This window comes from Lepidochelys olivacea, assembly GCF_965140295.1.
Source record: "Lepidochelys olivacea isolate rLepOli2 genome assembly, chromosome: 4".
In the NCBI taxonomy this organism is placed as follows: domain Eukaryota; kingdom Metazoa; phylum Chordata; order Testudines; family Cheloniidae; genus Lepidochelys; species Lepidochelys olivacea.
In genome coordinates this window covers 125,957,188-125,979,433 of record NC_140414.1, presented here as the reverse complement: position 1 = coordinate 125,979,433, position 22,246 = coordinate 125,957,188, and the positions used below count along the sequence as shown (strand labels likewise).

General features: G+C 39.2%; 1 protein-coding gene across 6 annotated transcripts in view; it reads right to left on the bottom strand.

Moving 5' to 3' along the window:
* The window catches only part of SORCS2 (sortilin related VPS10 domain containing receptor 2), an 832,543-nt gene that overhangs the window by 20,151 nt on the left and 790,146 nt on the right, over positions 1 to 22,246 (bottom strand). For all 6 annotated transcript variants that reach the window (XM_084627472.1, XM_084627469.1, XM_084627471.1 and 3 more), the window contains exons 15-23: positions 21,706 to 21,826; positions 19,654 to 19,787; positions 18,757 to 18,885; positions 15,920 to 16,091; positions 11,791 to 11,977; positions 7,250 to 7,383; positions 4,589 to 4,712; positions 2,550 to 2,662; positions 573 to 698 (exon numbers count right to left, since the gene is read on the bottom strand). In XM_084627472.1, the coding sequence (XP_084483598.1) occupies positions 573 to 698; positions 2,550 to 2,662; positions 4,589 to 4,712; positions 7,250 to 7,383; positions 11,791 to 11,977; positions 15,920 to 16,091; positions 18,757 to 18,885; positions 19,654 to 19,787; positions 21,706 to 21,826 (1,240 nt within the window). The remainder of the gene's footprint in view (positions 1 to 572; positions 699 to 2,549; positions 2,663 to 4,588; positions 4,713 to 7,249; positions 7,384 to 11,790; positions 11,978 to 15,919; positions 16,092 to 18,756; positions 18,886 to 19,653; positions 19,788 to 21,705; positions 21,827 to 22,246) is intronic.

Below are 22,246 nucleotides of genomic sequence, written 5' to 3'. Positions count from 1 at the left end.
AGTCAGTGAGGAGGATGCCTCTCCTCTAATCAAAAATGTTAATGTTCTAAATATGTGGTTTCCACAGGTTTGTACTCCTGATTAGAGAATTTTAATCTACTGGATCATTATAAACCAATATGTTATCACTTTAGTTGCAGATGTAACAACAGACAAATATTAGCCATCCCTGAGAAATATTTTGATACCAGTTGGAGCTGGCTTGTGCAAATGGAGACTGGTATGGAGACACTCTGGAGGAGCTTGGAGAGGAATGCAGGGACTGCAGCATATTCCCCACTGCATGCCATCCCACATTATGGGCTGGACTAGAGTAGGAGGCAAGACCATGGCCTGCTCTCTTCCTGTTGCCTTTGGGGTAGATTCCATCCCAGGGTGCACAGGGAAAGAGCAGGCACTGCACTCTACTAAAGACAAGGACCGCAATTGCTGCTAGCTCTTACATAGGTCATGCCAAGAATAGGATGACATTGAGGTGTGTAAGGCCCAACAATGATGCCAGTAGGAGTATTGCCACTGATTTCAATGGGATGAAGATTTGGCCCTAATCAGACACAGATTGGTCTGGCTACCTTATCAGTAGTTACACTTCTCTTCCGCTTTGGCTGGTTTGCTGGAAGCAGCACAAGCAAATCAGCAGTTGTGGGCAGACCAGGTTTCACCACAGTCACCAGTGTTTCTTCAGGGATATTAGTTTCCTGCAGAGACAAAGACATGCAAAGATTTACAGGCCTGTATGCTATACTAACTTTATACTGTCAGTATTATACAAAAAATAAATAAAATATGTAGCTACTTTCACATATGGTCTTCTGGATCTGGTCTTTGGTGTTAAGATTTTTAATATGTAGAGAGAATTCTATGGAAGTCACTGGAAGCCAGAAAGCTGCACATAACCTTACATTAATTAGCAGAGATTTGAAAAGCTCTTTGAAAATTAGAAGTGTTATCACACATATCATATCAAAGAGCTCTAATGGTATCATGGGAAAGAGTGAACTGAAGCCAAAGTGGTTTGCAGGTTTACCACAACTGTGCAGTGAGCATGTAATCTTCCAAGATAAAATGTTTAAAAAGTGCCTAAGTGTCTTAGAAGTACAAGTTCCATTTTCAAAAGTGACTTAGACACTTAGGTGCCCAAGTCGTATTGAAATTCAGTAGGACTTTGGCTTCTAAATGCCACCATCACTTTTGAAAATGTTACCATTCGTCACAAATTCTTCTGTTGTGTGATATATATCTAGGACGGCTGTTGTGAGAATTTAATGAAAAGAACTGGTCAAATCTCATAGTCCTTAGGTCAAATGAACAGTCTCTGAAATCCATATAACTGTATCTAACTTTTTGTATATGATTTTTTAAAAGTTATGATGTAGAGCCAATTTGATTTTGGGTGGGCGGGGGGGGAGGAAGAAGGGAAGACACTAATCAGGCAGATGTACATTATGAAATGGGTAGAAGTTGATGTGTGATAGAGTGAGTTCCATTAATTTGGCATTTAGTAGGTGTTGGGGTTATAAACTGGGGTGAAATAGGTGTAAAACAGAAGGTCAGAATCCTGATCTGGTTTATACTGGTGCAAATTCATTGTAAGGCCACTAATTTCACTGGGGGCCCTTTGACAATATGGCTCTGTGTTTCCTTGGTGATAACTATTTCTATAAATATTTACTTCTGGGGTCATAACTTACTGATATGCTCCACGACAGAATTCAATATGTGCTTATCTCTGGCAGTGTGTGCATCTGAATATTATCACTCAAGTGCTCCCTACCTTAACAGCATTACTCTTTATCCATGTCACAATGCTGGTATGTGAAGCTTGACTTAAGTAACCTACAGGACAATTCAGCGTTCAAATCTGAGCAGTGCTTAATTTGTAATGAAAGAGGTGCCAGGGCTCAAGTAGGTGCCGAGACTCAAGCAGTTTTTTTATGTTCATAACTGATGTGGCAAGCCCAGAGGTACCGGGGCTATGAACTGCTAAGCCTAGAGGTGCTGGGACTGAGCCCTAGCAAGCTCTAGCATAAATGAAGCCCTGAATCTGAATCTATGTCTTATTCATACCTGCAATCTACATAAAGTGGCTGCAGCAAATTAATTCCTTACATATTTTCTGTAATTTTCAGAGTTACACATGCAAAGCTGTAAATTATTTAAAAAAAACAAACAATCAATCAAAGACTAAGTGTTGTATATTATAGTACCCTTTGTGTAACCCCTAACTACATCACATTCATGTTACATTTTTTCCCCCAAGGTCAACAGTATTGGCTAATATTTCCACCTGGCCCCAAAATCCCTGAGAGGAGTATTTATTGTTAATTCCCAATTAGCCTGTGTTGGAAAGAAACTGACAGTATTGCAATAATGTAATCTATGGCCTGTATACACAAGTGACACTGGTCTCAAACTGCTTCTAAATGTCACTCATGGGGATAGTTTTATTGTTCTGCTCTGCCTAGCTTTTTCTAAATGGGGAGGCATTAACTTAACCTTCAACTTTATGACTGGAGAAGGAGCAGTTTACGAGCAAACTGAGAGAGCACCTTTGCAAGAAGTCGTGTTACTACCAGGCCTATGTCTTCCCTCCACTCTGGTATGTTGGGGTTGTACATGTCCAGATGTTTAGTAAACTTTAGAGAAAGGACTTGAAAATGATCTGGAAACAGGAAAAGAAACATTTTTGAATAATTCAAAGAGAATTGGGGAAAAACAGTTTTGTAGAAAATAGTAACTCTGGAAAAAAGGTCTGTTAGCGTTATTAATTATTATTATTTGTATTTTTAGAAGCTTTTACAAGACCCATTTGCAGGCCAGGACCCCATTGTGCTAGGTGCTGTACTAAAAAAGAAGAAAACACAGTTCAGGCTCCAAGGAGTTTACAATCTAACATTATTTCCCTCACATTATTCGATACCATGGACCAATACCAGATTTTTGTATTTTCCCCACTTTCCCAGCATCTTATGTCTAAATATTTCTAGCCACCAATCAAAGGCAACATGGAAAATGTTAAGTCAAATTTCATATACTCCATGGATAATTATCTTTCTGGTCATTTTTCATTAAGATATCACACCACACATAAAGCTGTGGTTTCTTTTATTTTTAATGGGCATGATTCTATGGACTTGATTCTTACTTAAACATAAACATCTGGTTCTTGCCCATTGCATGCTCCTTTTTTCATGCAAAATAAATACTTCTTTATGTTTTCTATAGTCTAGCTGTGAAAACATGAATAGAAATGGTATGGCAATGGCTAACTACTGCATTGTTTAAAAGAATAAATAAGCTACACTCCCAACATTTCTATGAATGTAATCCAAAAATAACTGAAATACTAGAAATGGACAGTTCCTTAGTAAACAGGACTTTATTTTTTCCTTTCTCCTTACAGGCTCCTTGGAAGCATACCTGAAGAACCTAATGCAAAGCAGAGAAAGAGATCCTGTGGAATGCATGAATGATCCAAACATGATCTCTTGGGCAGTTTAGACAGAACCATATTTTTATATTTATTTTTTCTAAGGATTTCTTTATTTTCCTCAACCCCAATGCCCTGTTGGTCTTTGACTCAGGATTTGCCAATACTAACAGCAGCTGCAGTAGTGAAAAGTAAGAAGCATGATAGGCTTACAAGCCATGCTAATGGGGTTATATTTTTAAAGCTTTCTAAAAAGCTGACGGGTTTATAAATGGTATCACAGGTATTCATAAAATCCATTTGTTCCAGGGCAAGAGGTTTACAAACACTCTATTTAGCTTGAATCCTGGTGTTTACCATTATGTTATATTAAAAAGCATATTACAAGCAAAAAGGGCAGAGTCTGCTTGGAATATTAGGACAATAGCTAAGTATGTGTCCCCAGGATATATGAAGGCTTTAGCTCTCCATATTTGCAAGCCTTAGCAAAGTAAGACTTGTTAGATATCCCTGATACCCAGATTTGACAGCAGATATACAAGTTGAAATATTTCCTCTTCCTTCTTACATTTTCATGGTACATCAGGCCTCGTCAGCACATTACAAGGCACAGTAAAATACACTGTGATACAATGCAGCACATTAGCTAAAAGGTCACTTGACATTTTTCAGCAGCTCTTTCTAATCCAAACTCCTAGAGAAATGCCCAAATCATTAAGCAAAAAGATGTTATCACAACAAGCAAATTCTTTCATGTTTTTTATTATAAAAGTATGTGCCCCACTGAACCTCTTTTCCCTCACATTATTCGTTCTGTAGTAAGATCAACAGAATGACTAAAAATATTATAAAAACATATAAGTTCTATAGCATTCTACAGATATGGCCCAAAGTGCAGCTTTAACACAACTGTTATCTGTAGTGCTTTGGAATAACATGGTAGCATTTTCTATAAGGGATTCAGGACAAATTCTTCCTTAGCCTTTCTCTGTCCATTTCAATGGAGTTTCACTACAGATCAGTTTAGTGTATTAAGTTTAGAAGTTTAACATGGCATTGGATAAAATTTCACAGTAGGATCTGGTCTCTAAGGGCAATTGTAAAGTACATGCAATGGACCGAAAAAAAAAATACAACGAGGGAGTAAAATTATCTCACCAAAAACTCGGACAATCTTGGAATCCTGCAGCATGGAGTTCCCACAGGAGGCCTGCACTGTAACTCTCACCTCACCTGTCTCAGCAAATCTTGTCACCAAAAAACTGTCCAAAGTGAGAAGTGGCTAAAAAAGAAGGAAAATTAAAAAAAAAATGTTACGAAGAATTATGAAAGAAGTTTTAGTGTGTGAAGGACTAGTGATGGAAATATATTGGAACGATCAAATAACAGATTGATTTTTTTCTGTGATTTTAATCAGTGGTTAACCACGTCAGCGAATTCCAATTTTCTACCACCAGGTATGCTTGCCCTATGTTGGATACTTGAAAACTAAAATAGTCCTTCATTCAGAAAATGCATATAAAATATACTTAAACAGTGTTCAAAATCTAGTGTTTGACTTTAGAGTTACAAAGTTTAGGGACACACATTTTTAAAGACTGAGCAAATCCTCCTTCTAATATAACTGACAGACTATTAGGGTTTGATCCAAAGCCCACTGAAATGACTGTAAAGACTCCCATTGACATCACTGGGCTCTGGGTCAGGCCTTCAGTGCATAGGCCTTTCCCCTCTACACACCTGAGTTCAGACTCTTTCATCAGTTACAATTAAATTAATTTTGTGGCCTGACTTTAGTGCCCGATCCATACAGGTGCGCTATTGCACTTCTGCAATTCCTAAAGATGTCAAAAGGGACCTGAGGTGCTCTGTACCGTGCAGAATTAGGTGCTTAGTCCATATTTGTGCACATCACAGATCCACCACACAGTATCACCTGATTTGCATTCCAGGCTCAAGACCAACCCAAGACTAAAATAATGGACTGGTACATGGTGCTTGTCTGAACTATTCCTCCCTCAGGCAGTAATCTTAGTCTCTCTCTTATGAGCACTATATTGCGCTCATACATTTAAAAATAATAATTTTGAAAGATAATTAGCCCAAATGAACAGAAAAGAATAATCCTGTCCCAGTAGATTTAGATTTGTAATGTTTTATGATCCATGTATCTAACCTATCTACCCACCTACGACCATAATTATGGTGTATGAGCACCTTTTTTGTCTTCTTCCTTTTTAGACTTAACTTCATCCCTCTATAACAAACTGTAAAGAATATAACATCACAGAAACGGCCTTAGTCAGCAATATATATTTCTGTGCAGTATTTCAATTCCCATCTCTGCTAATGAGCACATAAATAGAAGCTCTCATAATTCACTGATGCCACAATCCCAAATGCATTACATCACAGTTTCCTTAAAGGTGGTGAACTGCAATATAATTAAAAAATGAGGAGTACTCTGGCACCTTAGAGACTAACAAATTTATCTGGGCATAAGCTTTCGTGGGCTAAAACACACTTAGAAATTTGTTAGTCTCTAAGGTGCCACAAGTACTCCTTGTTTTTTTTGCTGATACAGACTAACACAGCTACCACTCTGAAACCTGCAATATAATTGTGACTCCACTAAAGGACATGATCTGGAGAAGTAGCCTGATTCTAAATGAGAAATTTCCATTTATACATAAGTAACAATAATGGACACCACAGAGGTTGTGCTAAATGAGGCCCTTATCCTCTGAAGTTTGTTGGCACTGTAATAAAGAAAAACGAACGCTGAAGCATATGCTATGGGACTGTCCAACAGTCAGGCAGACATAACACTGAAAATGGTGCTTGATTTCAGCAATCAATCCTCAGCTGAGAATTATACCTTAGGTTATGTACCTACTACGCTGGGTTTAACTCCACCACCAAGACTTTGGTTCTTGAAGGCTGCAATGATTATCAAGTATGTGATTTTACAAAAATGGAGGAGTAGGTTTATGCCCAAAATAGAGCACTGGTATTTGAACCTGACTGAGTAAGCAGCGAAAGAAAGAACAGCCTATTGATGTGGAGAGCAATGATATGAATTAAAAAAAACTGGACTCTGTTTCTTGATACATTTGGATAAGGGATTCTGAGATGGCTCAAATAATGCCAGACTTCTGTTATACCTGAGGTCTCCTCCTCCTCTTTTCTGCTTATTTGTATGTGTCTTTTTATGATTGATGATGATGATTGATGATTATTACCACGACCCTAACATCTTATGCCTGTGTTATTGTCTGATTTTTCAGCTTTGACAAACAATAAAGGTGCTTAAATTAAAGATGCTAGGGGATATCCTGTGAAATGTGTGGTACCTGATAACATATGCAAACTGCAAGTCATTTATATTTTTGTATTTTTGTTTGTTTATGAAAATAAAAAAAATGAATCACAAAAATAGCAATAATGGGAAAGGAACAATAAAGAAAATTCATGATCATTTAATGGGGTTTAAATAACATTTAATAGATGGTATAACAGACTGTTTGAAACAGAATCATAGAATATCAGGGTTGGAAGGGACCTCAGGAGGTCATCTAGTCCAACGTCGACTAATCCCCAATTTTGCCCCAGATCCCTAAATGGGTCCCTCAAGGATTGAACTCACAACCCTGGGTTTAGCAGGCCAATGCTCAAACCACTGAGCTATCCCTCCCCCCTAGGTATTCTGCAAAATGTCATGTATACTAGGACAGTATTTTCCCGAAAGGAATAGGACTTAGACATAATCCTTACTGAAGAGAGGCTGGAAAAAAATCTCCAGTGAAATCTTGTGTGTACCTGAAGATTGTTTCCTATCCACCAGTAGAAGACTGTCAAGTTAGGGTTCTTGGGCAATACGATGGCTGTCAAATTCATCTCCTGGTTTCTCCCAATGACTGGAACCACTTCTAGATGTAAAGCCTGCAGTGGAGCTGAATAGAGTTCCAAAAAGGCCATTAATCAAGAATCCATCAATTTATTGAATGCCTCTGCTTTTTCTCTTGTTCAGCAATTCTGCAGCAGTCTCACCTGCACAGAACAAGGTCCTGAATTTACTTTTCTCCCTCCTGTTTTCTGCATACATCAATGAAAAGAGCTGAAGGTATGTCATGGACATTTTAATTAAACAAAGGAGGTCACAAATAAAAATCCAGAACAATGTGATTTATTGGTGCACCTGCATGAGTCTTTCTTGTGCAAGTCTGACATAGAAGATCATAAGTAAATTTAGCCCAATTGAAAAAAAAAGATGGAAAAGGAAAGTAATCAAAGATAAAATTGATGGAAATTCTACCAGGCCTCTGATATTTTTAAGGCAAAATCTGAGAAGAATGATGCTGACTGTTCATTTTCATTACGAAGTATCAGCGGTCAGGCTAATATTCAGCATAATATCCAATTAATACATACTTTAAAAATCTGTCTATTAGAAGCTAATTGGTTCTCAAATTTAAATGTATAACTTCTGTACATTAAACACGTGCTCTTAGAGTAAGTTTGTTCCTTTCTGAAGTTCTACCTTGTGAGGCTATACCTGCAGCTATAAGTATTTGCAGGCAGAGTACAAAAACTGCATCACTTTAAAATCTCTGTATCGGGTTTTTACTAGTCTCATTGTATTTGGGTCCATAAACATATTTACTAAAATAATATTATTGAAAGAAAATCTTTATAGGAGGCATGAGTTATATTTGTTTCAGAAAAGCACTCAAAGCTTGGAGGCTTTTAACACTTATTTTTTTACTTATATTGCACCTTCCATTTCAGAAACCCAAAGTGCTTTACAAACGTCATGTAAGTCATTATATATAACAAATCCATTTTATAATTTCTCTCTGTACTCTAAACATCTCTTTGTCATTCAGAGCAATTAGCCTCAATCCAGGCATCACTCTGAGCCTTTCCTTACCCTCCTTGCACTAATTACATCACTGCCCATTCACGTCCAATTCACACTCACTGTGGGTATGCCTACACTGTAGCTGGGAGGATGCCTACCACCTGGGAGTAGAGCATGTGCAGACAGTGTCACGGGCTGGCTCACAAGTATAAGTCTGCCTGACTCCCTGGATCCATACTCAGGAGGCTAGCGCATGCCAAACCATCCACACTCATTTTTAGAGCACTAGCTCAAGCAAAGCTGGTGCGTCTGTATACCCAGGCTGGGAGGCACACTCCCAGCTGCAGCATAGACATACTCTGAGAGATCTCTCCTCCCTGAGAGCAGGTGGCCCATATAGCATACACCTACCTCTCTCCACTTCGCAGAGGCCAGATTGTGTGCAATTTTGTTTGAACACAAGAGTTTCTGTTTTTATTAAACTCTCTCTCAAATAACTCTAAAACCAAGTTAGTGTGTTCAACATACTGTGATCTTAAGTGAATGGAATTTCTTCAATAGTTGTTTTAAGAAGCTGAATTAAAGCACTCCCCTAGCCGCTGAATATCTTGAGGAAAATTCAGGAATGGTAGTAAAATCTCTTAAACTTGGAACAAACCCTTTTTGACTATGTGGATTAAAGCTGTCCGGATCCTCTACAAAAGGAAGACAGAAACTACTTAATTTTGAAATAATTTTTTTTGGGGGGAGGGCATCTATAAAATGTCTGGATTAGTCAGATTAGCAAACAGGATCACTGTCTTGATTTTTGGTTGTAACTACATGTTATTTCAGCTTTCCCAGAGAAAAGTGCCCCTCTGAGCTATGGTTTCACTCTTAGAGAAGGTGGAATTAGCTAATTATTAGTAATTGTGAGTTCTTTTGATTGTCTAAGTCACAGCATCCTGGAATGAATTGGAAGAAGATGTTGCGTGTTTTGGGATCACACCTCTGAACAGACAGAATGAGAAACAATTACTGATTAGTTGGTTTGCAAGACTTTTGTTTGTCCAGACTATAATTTTTGTAGGTTTAGTTTTAAAAATATACCTGGTGCCCAATACTAACTCACTCACAAAAACAAATCCCTTTCACATCCACTGTAGACAAGCAACAAAACACAGATCCACGTCGTTCAGCAATTCCCTTTATTCTGGTCCAACTTGCTTTTTAAAAGAACTGAGGCTTGCTCTAGCTTCTGGTAAAGTTTACTAGGCTGCTGCAGCATCTTATCCTCTGGATCAAAGAACCATAATATTGGTTCATCCTACTATGAAAAGTTTCTTTAAAGATCTGGTGCATATCTGTCCTGCCGTTTGGGACTTTTCCTATTCATGGGGCTTGAGTTTAGTACTGACAAGTTTAATGAACTCTGTCTTTTCCCTCTGTCCCTCAAAACTACATTCCTACTGACTGTTACATCAGGTAAAAAGAATTTTGAGATACTGGGGTTTATGGCTTATTCCACTTTCATGATATTCCACGGGATAAGGTGTTTCTGAGCCCACAACCTAAATTCCTCCAGAATTTCCAGATTCCATTTTAATTAGTCCTGGTCATCCTCCTCAAACCTCACAATTTATCAGGCCTGCATAAATCAGATGTAAAGTATCTACTCACCCTGAACGAGACAAAATACTTTCATAAGACTCCAAGGTTGTCTGTGACGTTGGGTAAAAGTCCAATGGGAATACCGAGGGAGATACGAGGGGGGATGGGACTCAAAATCAGTTTAGAAATTATCCTAGTGGATCGACCTTTGTACTCAATCCTAATCAAATGAGTGTTCCAATACCAGATTAGATATAGCATTAATTTTATGCTTGAGAAATATACCTCCCCCGCTGCCATTTGTAAATCCACCACATGAAACTCCATTTACATCCTTCACTCATCTCACGATATAGGGGCCAAATCACAGGGACTTTTTGGGAAGGCAATCCTTCAGCCCTCCTTCAGGGCATCTTACTGCTTGTCAGCCTCCCAAGAGTGCGACAATTCTCAAGGGAGAAAGTTCGCAGCATATATTGCTTCTACAGATCCATACTCACCCACTCTCCTTCCCTGCTTCTGTTTATCAAATCTACCAGCTTGGCATCTAAGCACCTGACAATTACTAAATTAAAGCTGAGAACACTATGCTGTAAGGAAATGTTACTACCACAAATTTAAAAAAAAAACAGATAATGAAACTGAGGCACAGAGGTTATGGGCCTAATCCTGCTCCCTGTGCTTTTAATGGGAATTTTGCAATTAATCTGAATGGACACAAGATAGGGCCCTAACTGGTCACACAGTCAGTCGGGGCAGAGGAAGGAATAGAACCCAGATCTCTTTACTCCCATCATTTGCTAGACAATGCTGCATCTCAAAGACTCTGGCTAACAGAAGGGAAATATGGGTAGCTGGAGCCACTGTCCATTTCCTGTAGACTTGCACTAAACATTCCAATCTCTGCAGAGGCTCAAACGTTTACTGCTTTCTACTTGGTTCCAGGATTCATGATGGAGGCCACCCATCCCACTCCCCAAAGCCTTAAGCTAGTACTTGGAGAACACAAGAGAAGTAACTTGCCTTTTTTTTATTTGTTTCTGGGGTTCTATTTGACCTATCTAAGAACAGGAGAAGCAACAGCTGTTAGGAGTTCTGAAAGGAGAGGAAAATGCAGTTCCAGCAGTGAGCTGCCTGTTTTATTTCAATTATGAATTGACTGAGGTACATTAAACCTCTGATGGAGCATGCTATTCCTTGTGCACTGCTGTTTCTTTTCTTTGAATTCTAGTTGATGGTTTTTATTTTGGTTTTAATTAAAAGAAAAATAAATGGTCTATTTCATGTGGTACTGCACATTCTCACTGCAATATACAGTTAAGTCAATATATACTGGAGCCAACATTTTTAAATTTGGGTAGCTAAAATTAGGCAACTAAATCTAGATTCAGGCATCTTAACTAATGATCTGATTTTCAGAAATGGGGAGCACCTACTGCTCCCACTAATCTGAGACTTCTGAAAATCAGGGAAGAGACGACATCATCTCTACACCTCTGAAAATCAGGTCACTTACTTAAGTATCTGTATATGTATTTACGTGGCTAAATTTAACCACCCAAGATTGAAAATGGTACCTGAAACCGTAGAGGGAATTAGTGTCACAACTGGGATTAGAACACAGATACCCCTACTCCTGCCTTATATGCTCCTGCTATCTAATCACTAGATCATGCTTCCCTTTAAAGTAAGGTCTCCCTTTGATTGGTAATACCTTCCCCCATTTACAATTATCTGCATTAACCATGTGCAGCAGGTGCATTACTGCATGAGCACATTCAAAGAAATGTATTTTGGTGATAATATCTTCAATATAATTTCTTCTGGAAATCACTGCCCCATAGCTGTTATCAACTTGTGGTAAAGTTGCAAAAGTGAAACCAGAGAAAAACAAAACAGCACAACTTACAATTAACTTGAACAAACACCACTGCCTCCTCATGCCCGGCAACATTCTCAGCCCTGACTGAGACACGGTAAATCCCAGGGTTCTCATAACGGTGCCGAATAGGTTCCCCTGTCATTGTGAGGTTCACGTATATTGCCTTAAAGCCATCTCCAAGGTCCACCTGGTACTTGGTGTTTAGAATATCTCCCTAGCAGAAGAAATAGATCAGAGATGTTTTGAATAGCCAAGATTCAAAGAAACAGGACACATTTTTATTACTTATTTGTGTATGGTAGTGCCTAGGAGTCCCAGCCATGGATCAAGGCCCCATTGTTGTAAGTGTTGTACAAACACAGAACAGAAAGACAATCCCTACTCCAAACAGTTTAGGACAAGTGGTGATGTGGGGCGGGAGGGATAGCTCGGTGGTTTGAGCATTGGCCTGCTAAACCCAGGGTTGTGAGTTCAATCCTTGAGAGGGCCATTTAGGGATCTGGGGCAAAAATTGGGGATTGGTCCTGCTTTGAGCAGGAGGTTAGACTAGATGACCTCCTGAGGTCCCTTCCAACCCTGATATTCTATGATTCTGTGTGTGTCTATATAAATATTCCCTTATCTGTAACACAGATCCAGTTTAATGAGGATAAAATATTCCAGATTAGTCAACAGGTTGTAACTGCATTATGCTACACTGACCACGCCTCTGGATATGACCAACATGATTTGCAGAGCCATCCCAATCTATAAGTATTCTTTGACTTTATCTAGGACTCTTAAGCCCCGTCTACTGTGCTAGCAAAAACCCAGTTGACATAGCATATGCGTTAGCACAGTATTACTATGGCTAGCATAGCATTTATACCACCTTAGCCATCTGCTATAATTTATTATTCATTATAGCTCTGCCAAGTGCTCATGAAAATGACACTGTCTTTCTAAAGTCAGGCCTAAAGTATTGGGATGATGAAGATTGTCTTCAATGTGCAACTTCATTAAAACAAAAAACATAACCACTTATGACTTTACATTGTCACTAGGCTACACACCATGGATATTCATAACAGTGAGTACAGAACTCAGATTCTCCCATCTGGACAGAGCCACATGACTGGAGCTAAAGGAGACGCTCCATTAGCAGTACATTGCCTAGGATATGCATTGTAACAGTTCTGATTGCATCCAGGAAAGGCAGTCATGCAGCTACTCACCTGACAGTGCATTACAATAATTATATTACTACAAAAGGATTTCAGCCAATCACAGCATTGAAAAATCACGTGTTATCGCCTCCCAAATGACCCTGAAATCTTTATATGTTCAGTTTCATTATTCCATTTCCACACTGGCCACTTTCTGAAAAAGTCATACTTCAAAACCTCATCCCAAAACATGATGTTAACAGAAGATCAAAGGAGGCAACAGCAGACAAGAACTTTCAGATCTTTGCGTTACAAAGGAAAGGAAAACATTTTTTTTAAGTGCTGCTGTTTGGATGAATTTTCTTCTGTCTTGTCAGATAAAAGGAAAAAATGTTCACAAGGTGAGAGAATGCTCACAATGAAGATCCTGCATAGTTCTCAAATGCCTCAACTCCAGAATGCATCACCCACAAGGAGTTTATTGCCTTGTACACTCCTCTGCTGTGAACATTTTCTTCAAATCACCATTTTCTTTGGATACAGATGGGTGGAATTTAGTGGAGGAGACAATACCTTATTAAAAGTTTAAAGCAAAGGAGATTCCTCAGCTGTGTCCTTGTAAGTGCAATTCACTTAGGTGACACTAAAGTGGAAATACTGCTTGTTTGCTTTCTTATGCTAGCAAAGCACCTACATACTATTTCCAGGGGGGTATAGGAGTAAGGTGTTATGTTGTAAACCAGATCTGAGTTTTAATGAATGTTTTGTTCTCACAATGCCCTTCCTACTATAATACTATTTAAGGACCCTGACGTTTTCAAAGCACTGATTTCATTCTCTAAAATAGGAAGATATTAATGGTTTGATAACAAAAGAGGAACACAGGAAAAATACAGCTAAATTAAATGGAACTTGGACACATCTACATAGTTCTTCTGCGAATAGTGGATTTTCTTGACATTGTTTATTCATGCATTTTGTGGACTGAGCGAGCAGAGCTTGGGACAGCTTATTTTCTTCTTCTTGTTGTTAATAATATTACTAGATATAAACTCAGTAATGTATCACTCAGATGAACACAGTGTGAGCCAAAGCCTCTTGCGTCTGTGAAACTAATAACCGGTATTCACATACAGCAATAAACTAATATTGTGTGACAGATAGATATAATACTACATCTCTTTGGTGTTACTGGATCTATCCCGTAAGCTCACTAATTGTCAGAAGATCTAATTGGTCTCTTGTGTAAAACTTGCCGTTCTGCTTCTAACTATTATGGATTTATTGATTCTCAGCCATAGGGGGCAGCAAATTGTTAGGTTTCTTGTAAAGGAGACTTATAGTTCAGAGTATTATGCATAGCTATCACTAATAGAGAGAGAGAGAGAGAGAATACCATTTGTGATCTTTGAGCATCTTTGCATGTCTTAGGTGTTCTACCAGTTGACAGAGAAACACATTCAAGTCTCAGAATTCCTACTCTGACAAAAATCATATTTTTAGATGCCCCATCACAATTAACAGAAATGATGAATCACTGAGCTCTCAGATTATAGTCAAGTGCTGTTTCTTTACTAATAATGAAATGATGACAGCACAGAGAATTAGGAAAAGAAATGGAGATATATCTGACCTTACCATAGCTAAGGCCAATACCTACTTAGAGCCAGATTCTGCCACATATTAAGTAGTAACTTACTCTGCAAGTATCCCCAATTCAGGCCTGCTGAGATGCATGAATTTCCTTCAGACTCTTTGAAATCAATGGGATTAGTGACAAAGTAAAGTAGTACTCAACCAGAGAAAGTATGGCAGAATCTGGCACTTAATGAGAAAGTGTTAAGAACCACAAACTTACAGATCAGACTGTTCCATCCTACAGATCAGACTGTTACAGTCTGGTTATGCCTTTAAGGTATTGCCTCTTTTAGGCAACACAGGGAAACTTATCAATAAGGACTATACATAGTAGATGTGATTATCCTTTACTACCTGGTGATTTTATTTTATGTTTTACCTGATTACCAACAAGATGTGATTCACTTTTTTGATAGGCGAGACTAAAAGAGCTCAGAGCCAGATTTTCAAGTGCTCAGTACCCACAATTGGGGCCAGATGGTCAACAAAGAGATAGGAGCTCCCATTTTAGGCACTGAAACAAAGTCCAGATTTTCAAATCTGGAACTAGCAGCTTCCACTGTAACACTGTGGGTGCTGTACCTTTTTGAAAATCTGGGATATGATGGCTAATCCCCCCATCTGTGGGTAGGAATGAATCTGGGGCACAGGTTGTATCAACAGCCTTGCTGAAATGCATGAATTTACTTCAGGCTCTTTGGCTTCATCATCCCTCCATGCCTTTACTGAGGTTGAACATTTTATCTGTATTAATGTTGTCTCTACTCCATTTTCCACATGATTTTAACTACAATTTCTTTACAATTCACTTGAATCCTCCCTAACACTGAAGACTGGAATATTCAAAGCAGATCAAGCGAGTTGGCACTTAACTCACTTAAGCTAAAATTTTCAAAGTTGCTGATGTCTTTAAAAAAAAAAAAGGAGTATTTGTGGCACGTTAGAGACTAACCAATTTATTTGAGCATAAGCTTTCGTGAGCTACACATCTGATGCAGTGAGCTGTAGCTCACGAAAGCTTATGCTCAAATAAATTGGTTAGTCTCTAAGGTGCCACAAATACTCCTTTTCTTTTTGTGAATACAGACTAACACGGCTGCTACTTTGAATGATGTCTTTAAGGAACAGTGGAGAAAAACGCTGTTGAGGGGTGAACCCAGTTTCTTAGACAGAGCTATCATTTTTGTAGGTTCACTGAATACTTCCATTTGGTTAAATGGATGCAGCAGTAGCAACAGAAAGGTTTGTGCACCTATTTCTAAGCCATGGGCTAATCCTGGTTCACCCACCATCCAGAGAGGAGAGAAATTAGTGCCTAGAAATAACTTCTAAACGAGTGTTGACATTTTTAAGAGGCTGAAGTTCTTCATTACCTGCTCTTGCGTGACTACAAAGGTGATGTCTTCTCCAGGTTTCACAGCCAGGCTCTCTCCTTTGATGCTAATCTGCAGTCTTTTGGGAGCAATCAGTGGACACATATGCTGGGCTAAATTCTGCTGCAAGTCGACACCACCTTCACATACATTAGACACCACTTTCCTGTACCTGCATAAAACAGTAAGCAGTGAGCACACAGGACTGGAGAATAGCAGGTGGGTGCCACTGGGGGCACTGCAGGACAGTATAACAATGACTACCACATGGTAATTGACTTCTCAGTGGGGCTGGTCAATGTCCCAAAGTTCAGATGGAAATCAGATCAAACAGCTTCTGCATTCCCAAGGAGCTAATTCCAGTGCTGATGAACTACTCTATGCCTGCGTGGCTCTTAAAACACTTTAAAATACAAATTTTGCATAACAGAATAATAAAAAATAGAGCCTGACAAAGATTGGCTGAGGGTGAACAAGGAAACACTCAGGATTATGCTGCAATTGTGCAAGAATCAGTTTTATTCAGGTTTGTTATTTTTAACCATTCTTTTTAACACAATTGATGTTTCATCCTTCTGAGTTCAAACATGCTACGTTACAACGGCCATACACTACCAAAAAACAAACAAACAAAAAACGGATTTTCACTGATAAAGCAAACTGTGATTTTCTTTCCTGATTTGACATTTCAACATTTGGTCCCAATCTATGCAGCTGAGAAAGATGATGTTATTGCCAGCTGCAACTTATTCTCAGCACAGACATCATACTACATTGTAGTGTATGTTCTGTGCGCTATTGTTTACAGTTCGGTAAAGCTTTCCTTTGATTCTCAGTTCTCCACAGGATTAGGAAAAGAATACATTCACTGAAGATTATTTACCCCTGAGGACATGAGGGGAAGAAGGAGAAGCTGAGTGAGGATATATACTTATTCCTAAAACTGTAAATTATTTGAATCAGAGGGTAAATTGCTCCAAAATAAAATTAAAGGATTAAAATTAAAGGGTCACTGCCAACTTTAAAGTCATATCCGAAAAATGTGTAGTTACAATTGTTATAAACAGCTCCTAAGATGATCAGAAAAGAGTTTAGAGAAAAATATTTCTCTCTCTCTTTTCCGATTGTTTATTCAGGGCCTTTGAGGACTGTTCTCTACATGGCAAGTTGCATCCCTCATGCGCTGCTCTGTGGGGAGCACATTCACATGCTCTAGCTCCAGAGTGGTAGCCGTGTTAGTCTGTGTCAGCAAAAACAACGAGGAGTCCTTGTGGCACCTTAGAGACTAACACATTTATTTGGGCATAAGCTTTTGTGGGCTAAAACCCACTTGATCAGATGCATCATTTTTCACTCCACGCATCTGATGAAGTGGGTTTTAACCCACAAAAGCCTATGCCCAAATACATTTGTTACGCTCTAACTCCGGCTCTGCAAGAAGTTGGTTACTAGTAATAGTAGTAGCAACACTGAAACTGAAAAGACACCAATTATGGGTGCAAACAGGAGACAAATGGGAAGCAGTGCACTGTTGCCAACATTAGTGATTTTTCACTAGTCTCTTGATGTTTGCTGCTTTCTTGAAAATGCCAGCTCCTGGAAGCATGTGGTTACCTAAGAATCTCACCTTTCACATATTTTAAAAAAGAAAGTTTCTAACTCTCATCATTGTGAAGAAAAGCAGGAAAATGTGACCCCAGTAGCAGGTTTTACTCAGAGGCCAGCAGCTCTAACGGGCAGGCCTTGGCTTGAGATTCCTTGCACCTTGTAGTGGGGTTTCACTCTGAGGCCAGCCCACCAATTCCCTGGTGCCCCAGGTTTCTCCTGGACCAACTGGGGTTTGAGGGGAAGGGAAACGTTGGGGGCCCAGGCTCTCTCTCTCCACTGGGTCCCAGCCCAGAGCCCCAGGGGGAGAGGTGTGGAATGACTCAGTTGCCTCTTCGTGGTGCACCTGAGCTGCCTCCCCTGGGCTGCTTCCTTCCTCTTTGTTCTCTCTTTAGTTTGGGGAGTGGTCGCAGCCCACTTCCCCCAGTGGGAGTTCCCAGTCAGTCCCAGCAGCTCAGTCAGTCAACCAAACATTCCCCAGCTCTCGTCCAAGTATCCAGTTATTCTCCCTCATCAGGGAGTCAAGGGAGGGAAAAGGGTCAGACCCTTATCCTCCCAGTTGGGTCTTACCCACAGTCCAGACCCTCTCCTGTGGATTGCTTTGTCCTCAAAAGCTGCAAACTGGCTTCCTCCCTTCGGATAGTCTCTCCTTCACTCTCCCTCCCTGCCTGACTGTCAGAGTCTCCTTTTGAGTAGATCCTCCATTTGGAACATGCTCTGCACCTGCTGAGAGGTGGGCCCTCTTGGCCCAGTGATGCTCCTTCACTCCTTTAGTAACTGTAAAGCTCATCACATCCCTAAAGGCTTAAATATCACAAAAGAAATGAAAAAAAAATCTCAAATCTCCTTATTTTTTAAGCCTATCTTATGATTTTTGGAGTTTGACAAGACTTGTGGGCGCTGGGGTTTGGACATATTTTGCATGTTTGATGCTTTTGCTTTCAAAGAGTAGAAAAACCCTTAAAACCTTTTTTTAAAAATCAGGACATACCATTTAAAGGGTGCTTTATCAATTTTAAAAAAAATCAAGCTGACAGTGCCCTGGCCCTTCCTACAAGTCCTAGCCCTTCCCCCCACTAAAACCATCCTACACACTAACCCTACCTATGGACAATTTTGATGCAAACAATTTAACTATAAAGAGTATTTATTTACTTTTCCCTAAGGCCATGTTGTAATCCTCTGCAGGAGTACTCTCCCTCCTGAATGCTGGTAAAGTATCAAATACTTACCCTGTGCTGCTCGCATAGGCCTGCCCTAATGCACAATCTTCAGGGGGTGATTCTGGGTTAAACCAAAAGTTAGCAAAGCACTTGCTGGATTCTGATTTCAGAGGTGCTGAATGTTCAAATCCATAATCACTGCAAAACAAATCCAATTAATCTGTTAGCGCCCCTGTTTTATTAGCAAATCTGTTTTCTGTGGTTGGGTAGAGGTGAGGGAGACCCTATTTTTGAATACTATCTCATACCAAGCCAACACACAACATGCTGAGCCCAGTTCTGCCCTCAGGGTGATTTCAAAGGCAGTGATTTGAGAGCAGGATTGGGTCCAAAAAGTTTTGTGAATGAGTTCCATAGAATTCTCTCTGTTGGCAGCTTAGTTTTTTTAAAGGGGTTCTTTGACCACGCTTTCTCCTCCACTTCACTCAGAACTAGAGAGGATTTGTATTAAATACCATAGGTCAAATCCTCTGATCATCATTCACATTTTGCTCCATGGGAATTTGCCTGAGTAAAAAAAACATCAGGACTTGTCTAGTTTGTTTTTTTCCACCTGACACCTTACTTCAAAAATGTCAGAGCTTTTGTGGTTCTGTTTTTCAGAAGAAACTCCACAGCACTTAGCTTCTATGGCAATAACAATAGCTCTGCATTACTCTGCCATGCTATGATATTCTATATAATTGCTTGCAAAACCCACCAACATAAACAGTAATAGGATTATTGCAGTAATTTTGCCTTTTAAAAAGAAAGAGATCTAACATTTGGGAAAACAACCTCTCATTCAGATCCTGCCGGGGTGTTTTATTGTTGTTTTCAGCTTAGGAAAGTTGTGGGGTTTATATATCCCAGACTCTCACACACTTCATCTTTAGGATAACTGTGAAAATCCATAGAAAGGCTCACCATAAGAAATCAGAGTTTGCACACTCGCAAACTTTGGATGTGAGAGCAGATGTGAAACTCCTCCCTTTAATGCACCATGATGAAATCTTCCTCTTCCGAAAACTTCTCTGCTGACCCATGATGCAGCGATCACCCTGAACATTAAAGCACAGGAGTGTAAAAACCAAAGCTATGAGAAGTTTTATTTTTCTGTGTTTGTTCCAAATTATACTGTCATGAAGTCCACCCACTTGTGACTTAGACTGTAGCCAGAGAAAGGCTGGTCTTGTGGCTAAGGCTCAGGGGCAGGAAATCTGGGTTTAATTCTTGACTCTGTTACAGGCTTCCTGGGTGAACTCTGGACGGCATTTAGGTCAAGACTTTTAAAAGTGCCTACTGATTTTGAGCGTCTTGGTTTGTGGTGCCAGATATAAGACACCTTAAAGGGGTTTTTCAGATGGCATTTACTCCACACTTTCTGTAAAACAAGCCTATTTAAGATGTCTCAAGTTGGGCACTCAAAAACAAAGACTCCTGAAATCTTGTCACTTTTGAACATCTTGTTAATCTCTCTGAACTCATCTGTAAAATGGGGATACTAATACTTTTTTTCCTCTTCTATCCTTTTGTATGTCTTGCCTAATTAGACTTTAAGGTCTTCAGGACAGGGACTGTCTCTTACTATATGCTTGTACAGCTCCCTAGCACAATGGAGCCCAGATCTCACTTGGGTCTTTAGGTGCTACTGTATACAAATAAATAATAATAGCAATAGTGATTAACGGTTTGAGACAGTGATTTATTTCTGTAGCACAGTTCTGCAACTGTACAGTTTCGTACACGCTTATGATGCATTATAATGAATAACAACTGCTTCTTTTTTTCCTTTTTGTTAGAACACTCTTTCTGGATCATTCACAATACACATATGGCACACAGAGTTATCTTCTCCAGATAGTGAGACATATTTTCTAAAGGGCAGAAGTCTAACGATATGCATTAAAAAATGTATGGGTAATTGTGGCCCTAATTCTGCAGTTATATGCACAGCTCAATTACTTATGCCTGGAGAATGGTCACTTAAACATTCTGTACTGGTAAGTGGGTATTTTTAAATACTCCATCAATTTTTAAAATAATTTCAGAAGTTTCCAGTTTCTGAAACGTCCATGGAGAGGTGTAATTCCACTGTTTCAATGTACTTTTCTTGTTAAGGCTAGGGGCTATGTTACATTCTAAGTACATACCTAACATGCCCCAGGTGAGGAGGAGTATAGCAGTAGTGATAATATATTCAATGAATAAGTGCTGAAGGAAAGTTTGGTTGGAATACTACAGAATGGCAAATGAAGAAGAAACTTAGAGAAAGAGGCACAGAAGGAGAAAAGGGAATAAATTCACAGGGAGAAGAGTAAAAATAACAATGACAGTGAGCATTATGACTAACAGGGATATATCTTGTTTAATCCAAAAGGATCACAAAGTGGTCTATACAAAAAATACACTGTAAAGAGAATAGTACAGAGAATGTAGTTGCCAAAAATTAAATTTTGCCAGGATACTGGGATTAATGCATTAATACAGAACAATTGCCCAAAACAACTGGCCTCTAATACATGATTAGTTCACTGAGATTCTGGAATTACTTCTGGTGCTTTACATATGAGTACAGTGCATGGTTGGGAAGTTGGCAGAACATGTAACTGCATGTTCAAACTGCTTCAATTGGTGAGATGGGTTTTAATTTCCAGTGTGTGTCTAACTTTTCACAATCCATCACGACCACCTATTACTGTGGTAAGTAATTAAGTATACTTCCTCCTTCCCCAGCCCAGTTTACATAATAAAAGAAACACAAAATCTATCTCCTGTATAATGACTAAGCCATTCTGAAGTCACTGATAAAAACAGCAATGGACTATTTTCATCCCTCTGAAAATCACTCTGGGGTTGTCAAAGCTGTGTGCTGAAATCCACACTCATTAGTGAATGTTTGTACAGTACAATGAATATCAAAGCATTACATAAGCACTATGTATTATTATTAACACAAGATCATTGTGTGTCCAGTACCTGTAGATCTGTGAGGTCCCAAGATTCATAGTCATCTTCAGTGCACTCCCTGGGGAAAGATGGCCTGAAGTCTACTTTCACCAGCTCCCAGTCTGAACGATAACTGATGTGTCCAAAGACTCTGAACAGAAAGAGCAAAAGTAAAAACCTTGTGGAAAATCATCTTCATACTTCACAGATTTCTCATTATTATTCACTTCCCCCTCTATTTACAGTGCCCTCTGCTGAAAATAAAAGTGCTGCTTCTTAACTTATCCACTTCCCCCAGCTTTTGATATACATTTTCAGGAGATCTCTATGGGGAGCAAACATCTGTCAATTGTCTACCGAACCATAAGAAATGATATTGCTCATTTACTAAAGAACTATTTTTTTCCAGTAAACTGTTCTGCGATTGAGGTAGAGATATACATGATTTTAATGAGGGTCTGACATTTTAGTTAATTATCCCCTTTATGGTTGACATATTTTGAGTTTCTGCAATAAGATAAGAGAGGCTGAGTGTTAGTCATTAGAGAAGTGGAATAGGAGTCAGGACTGG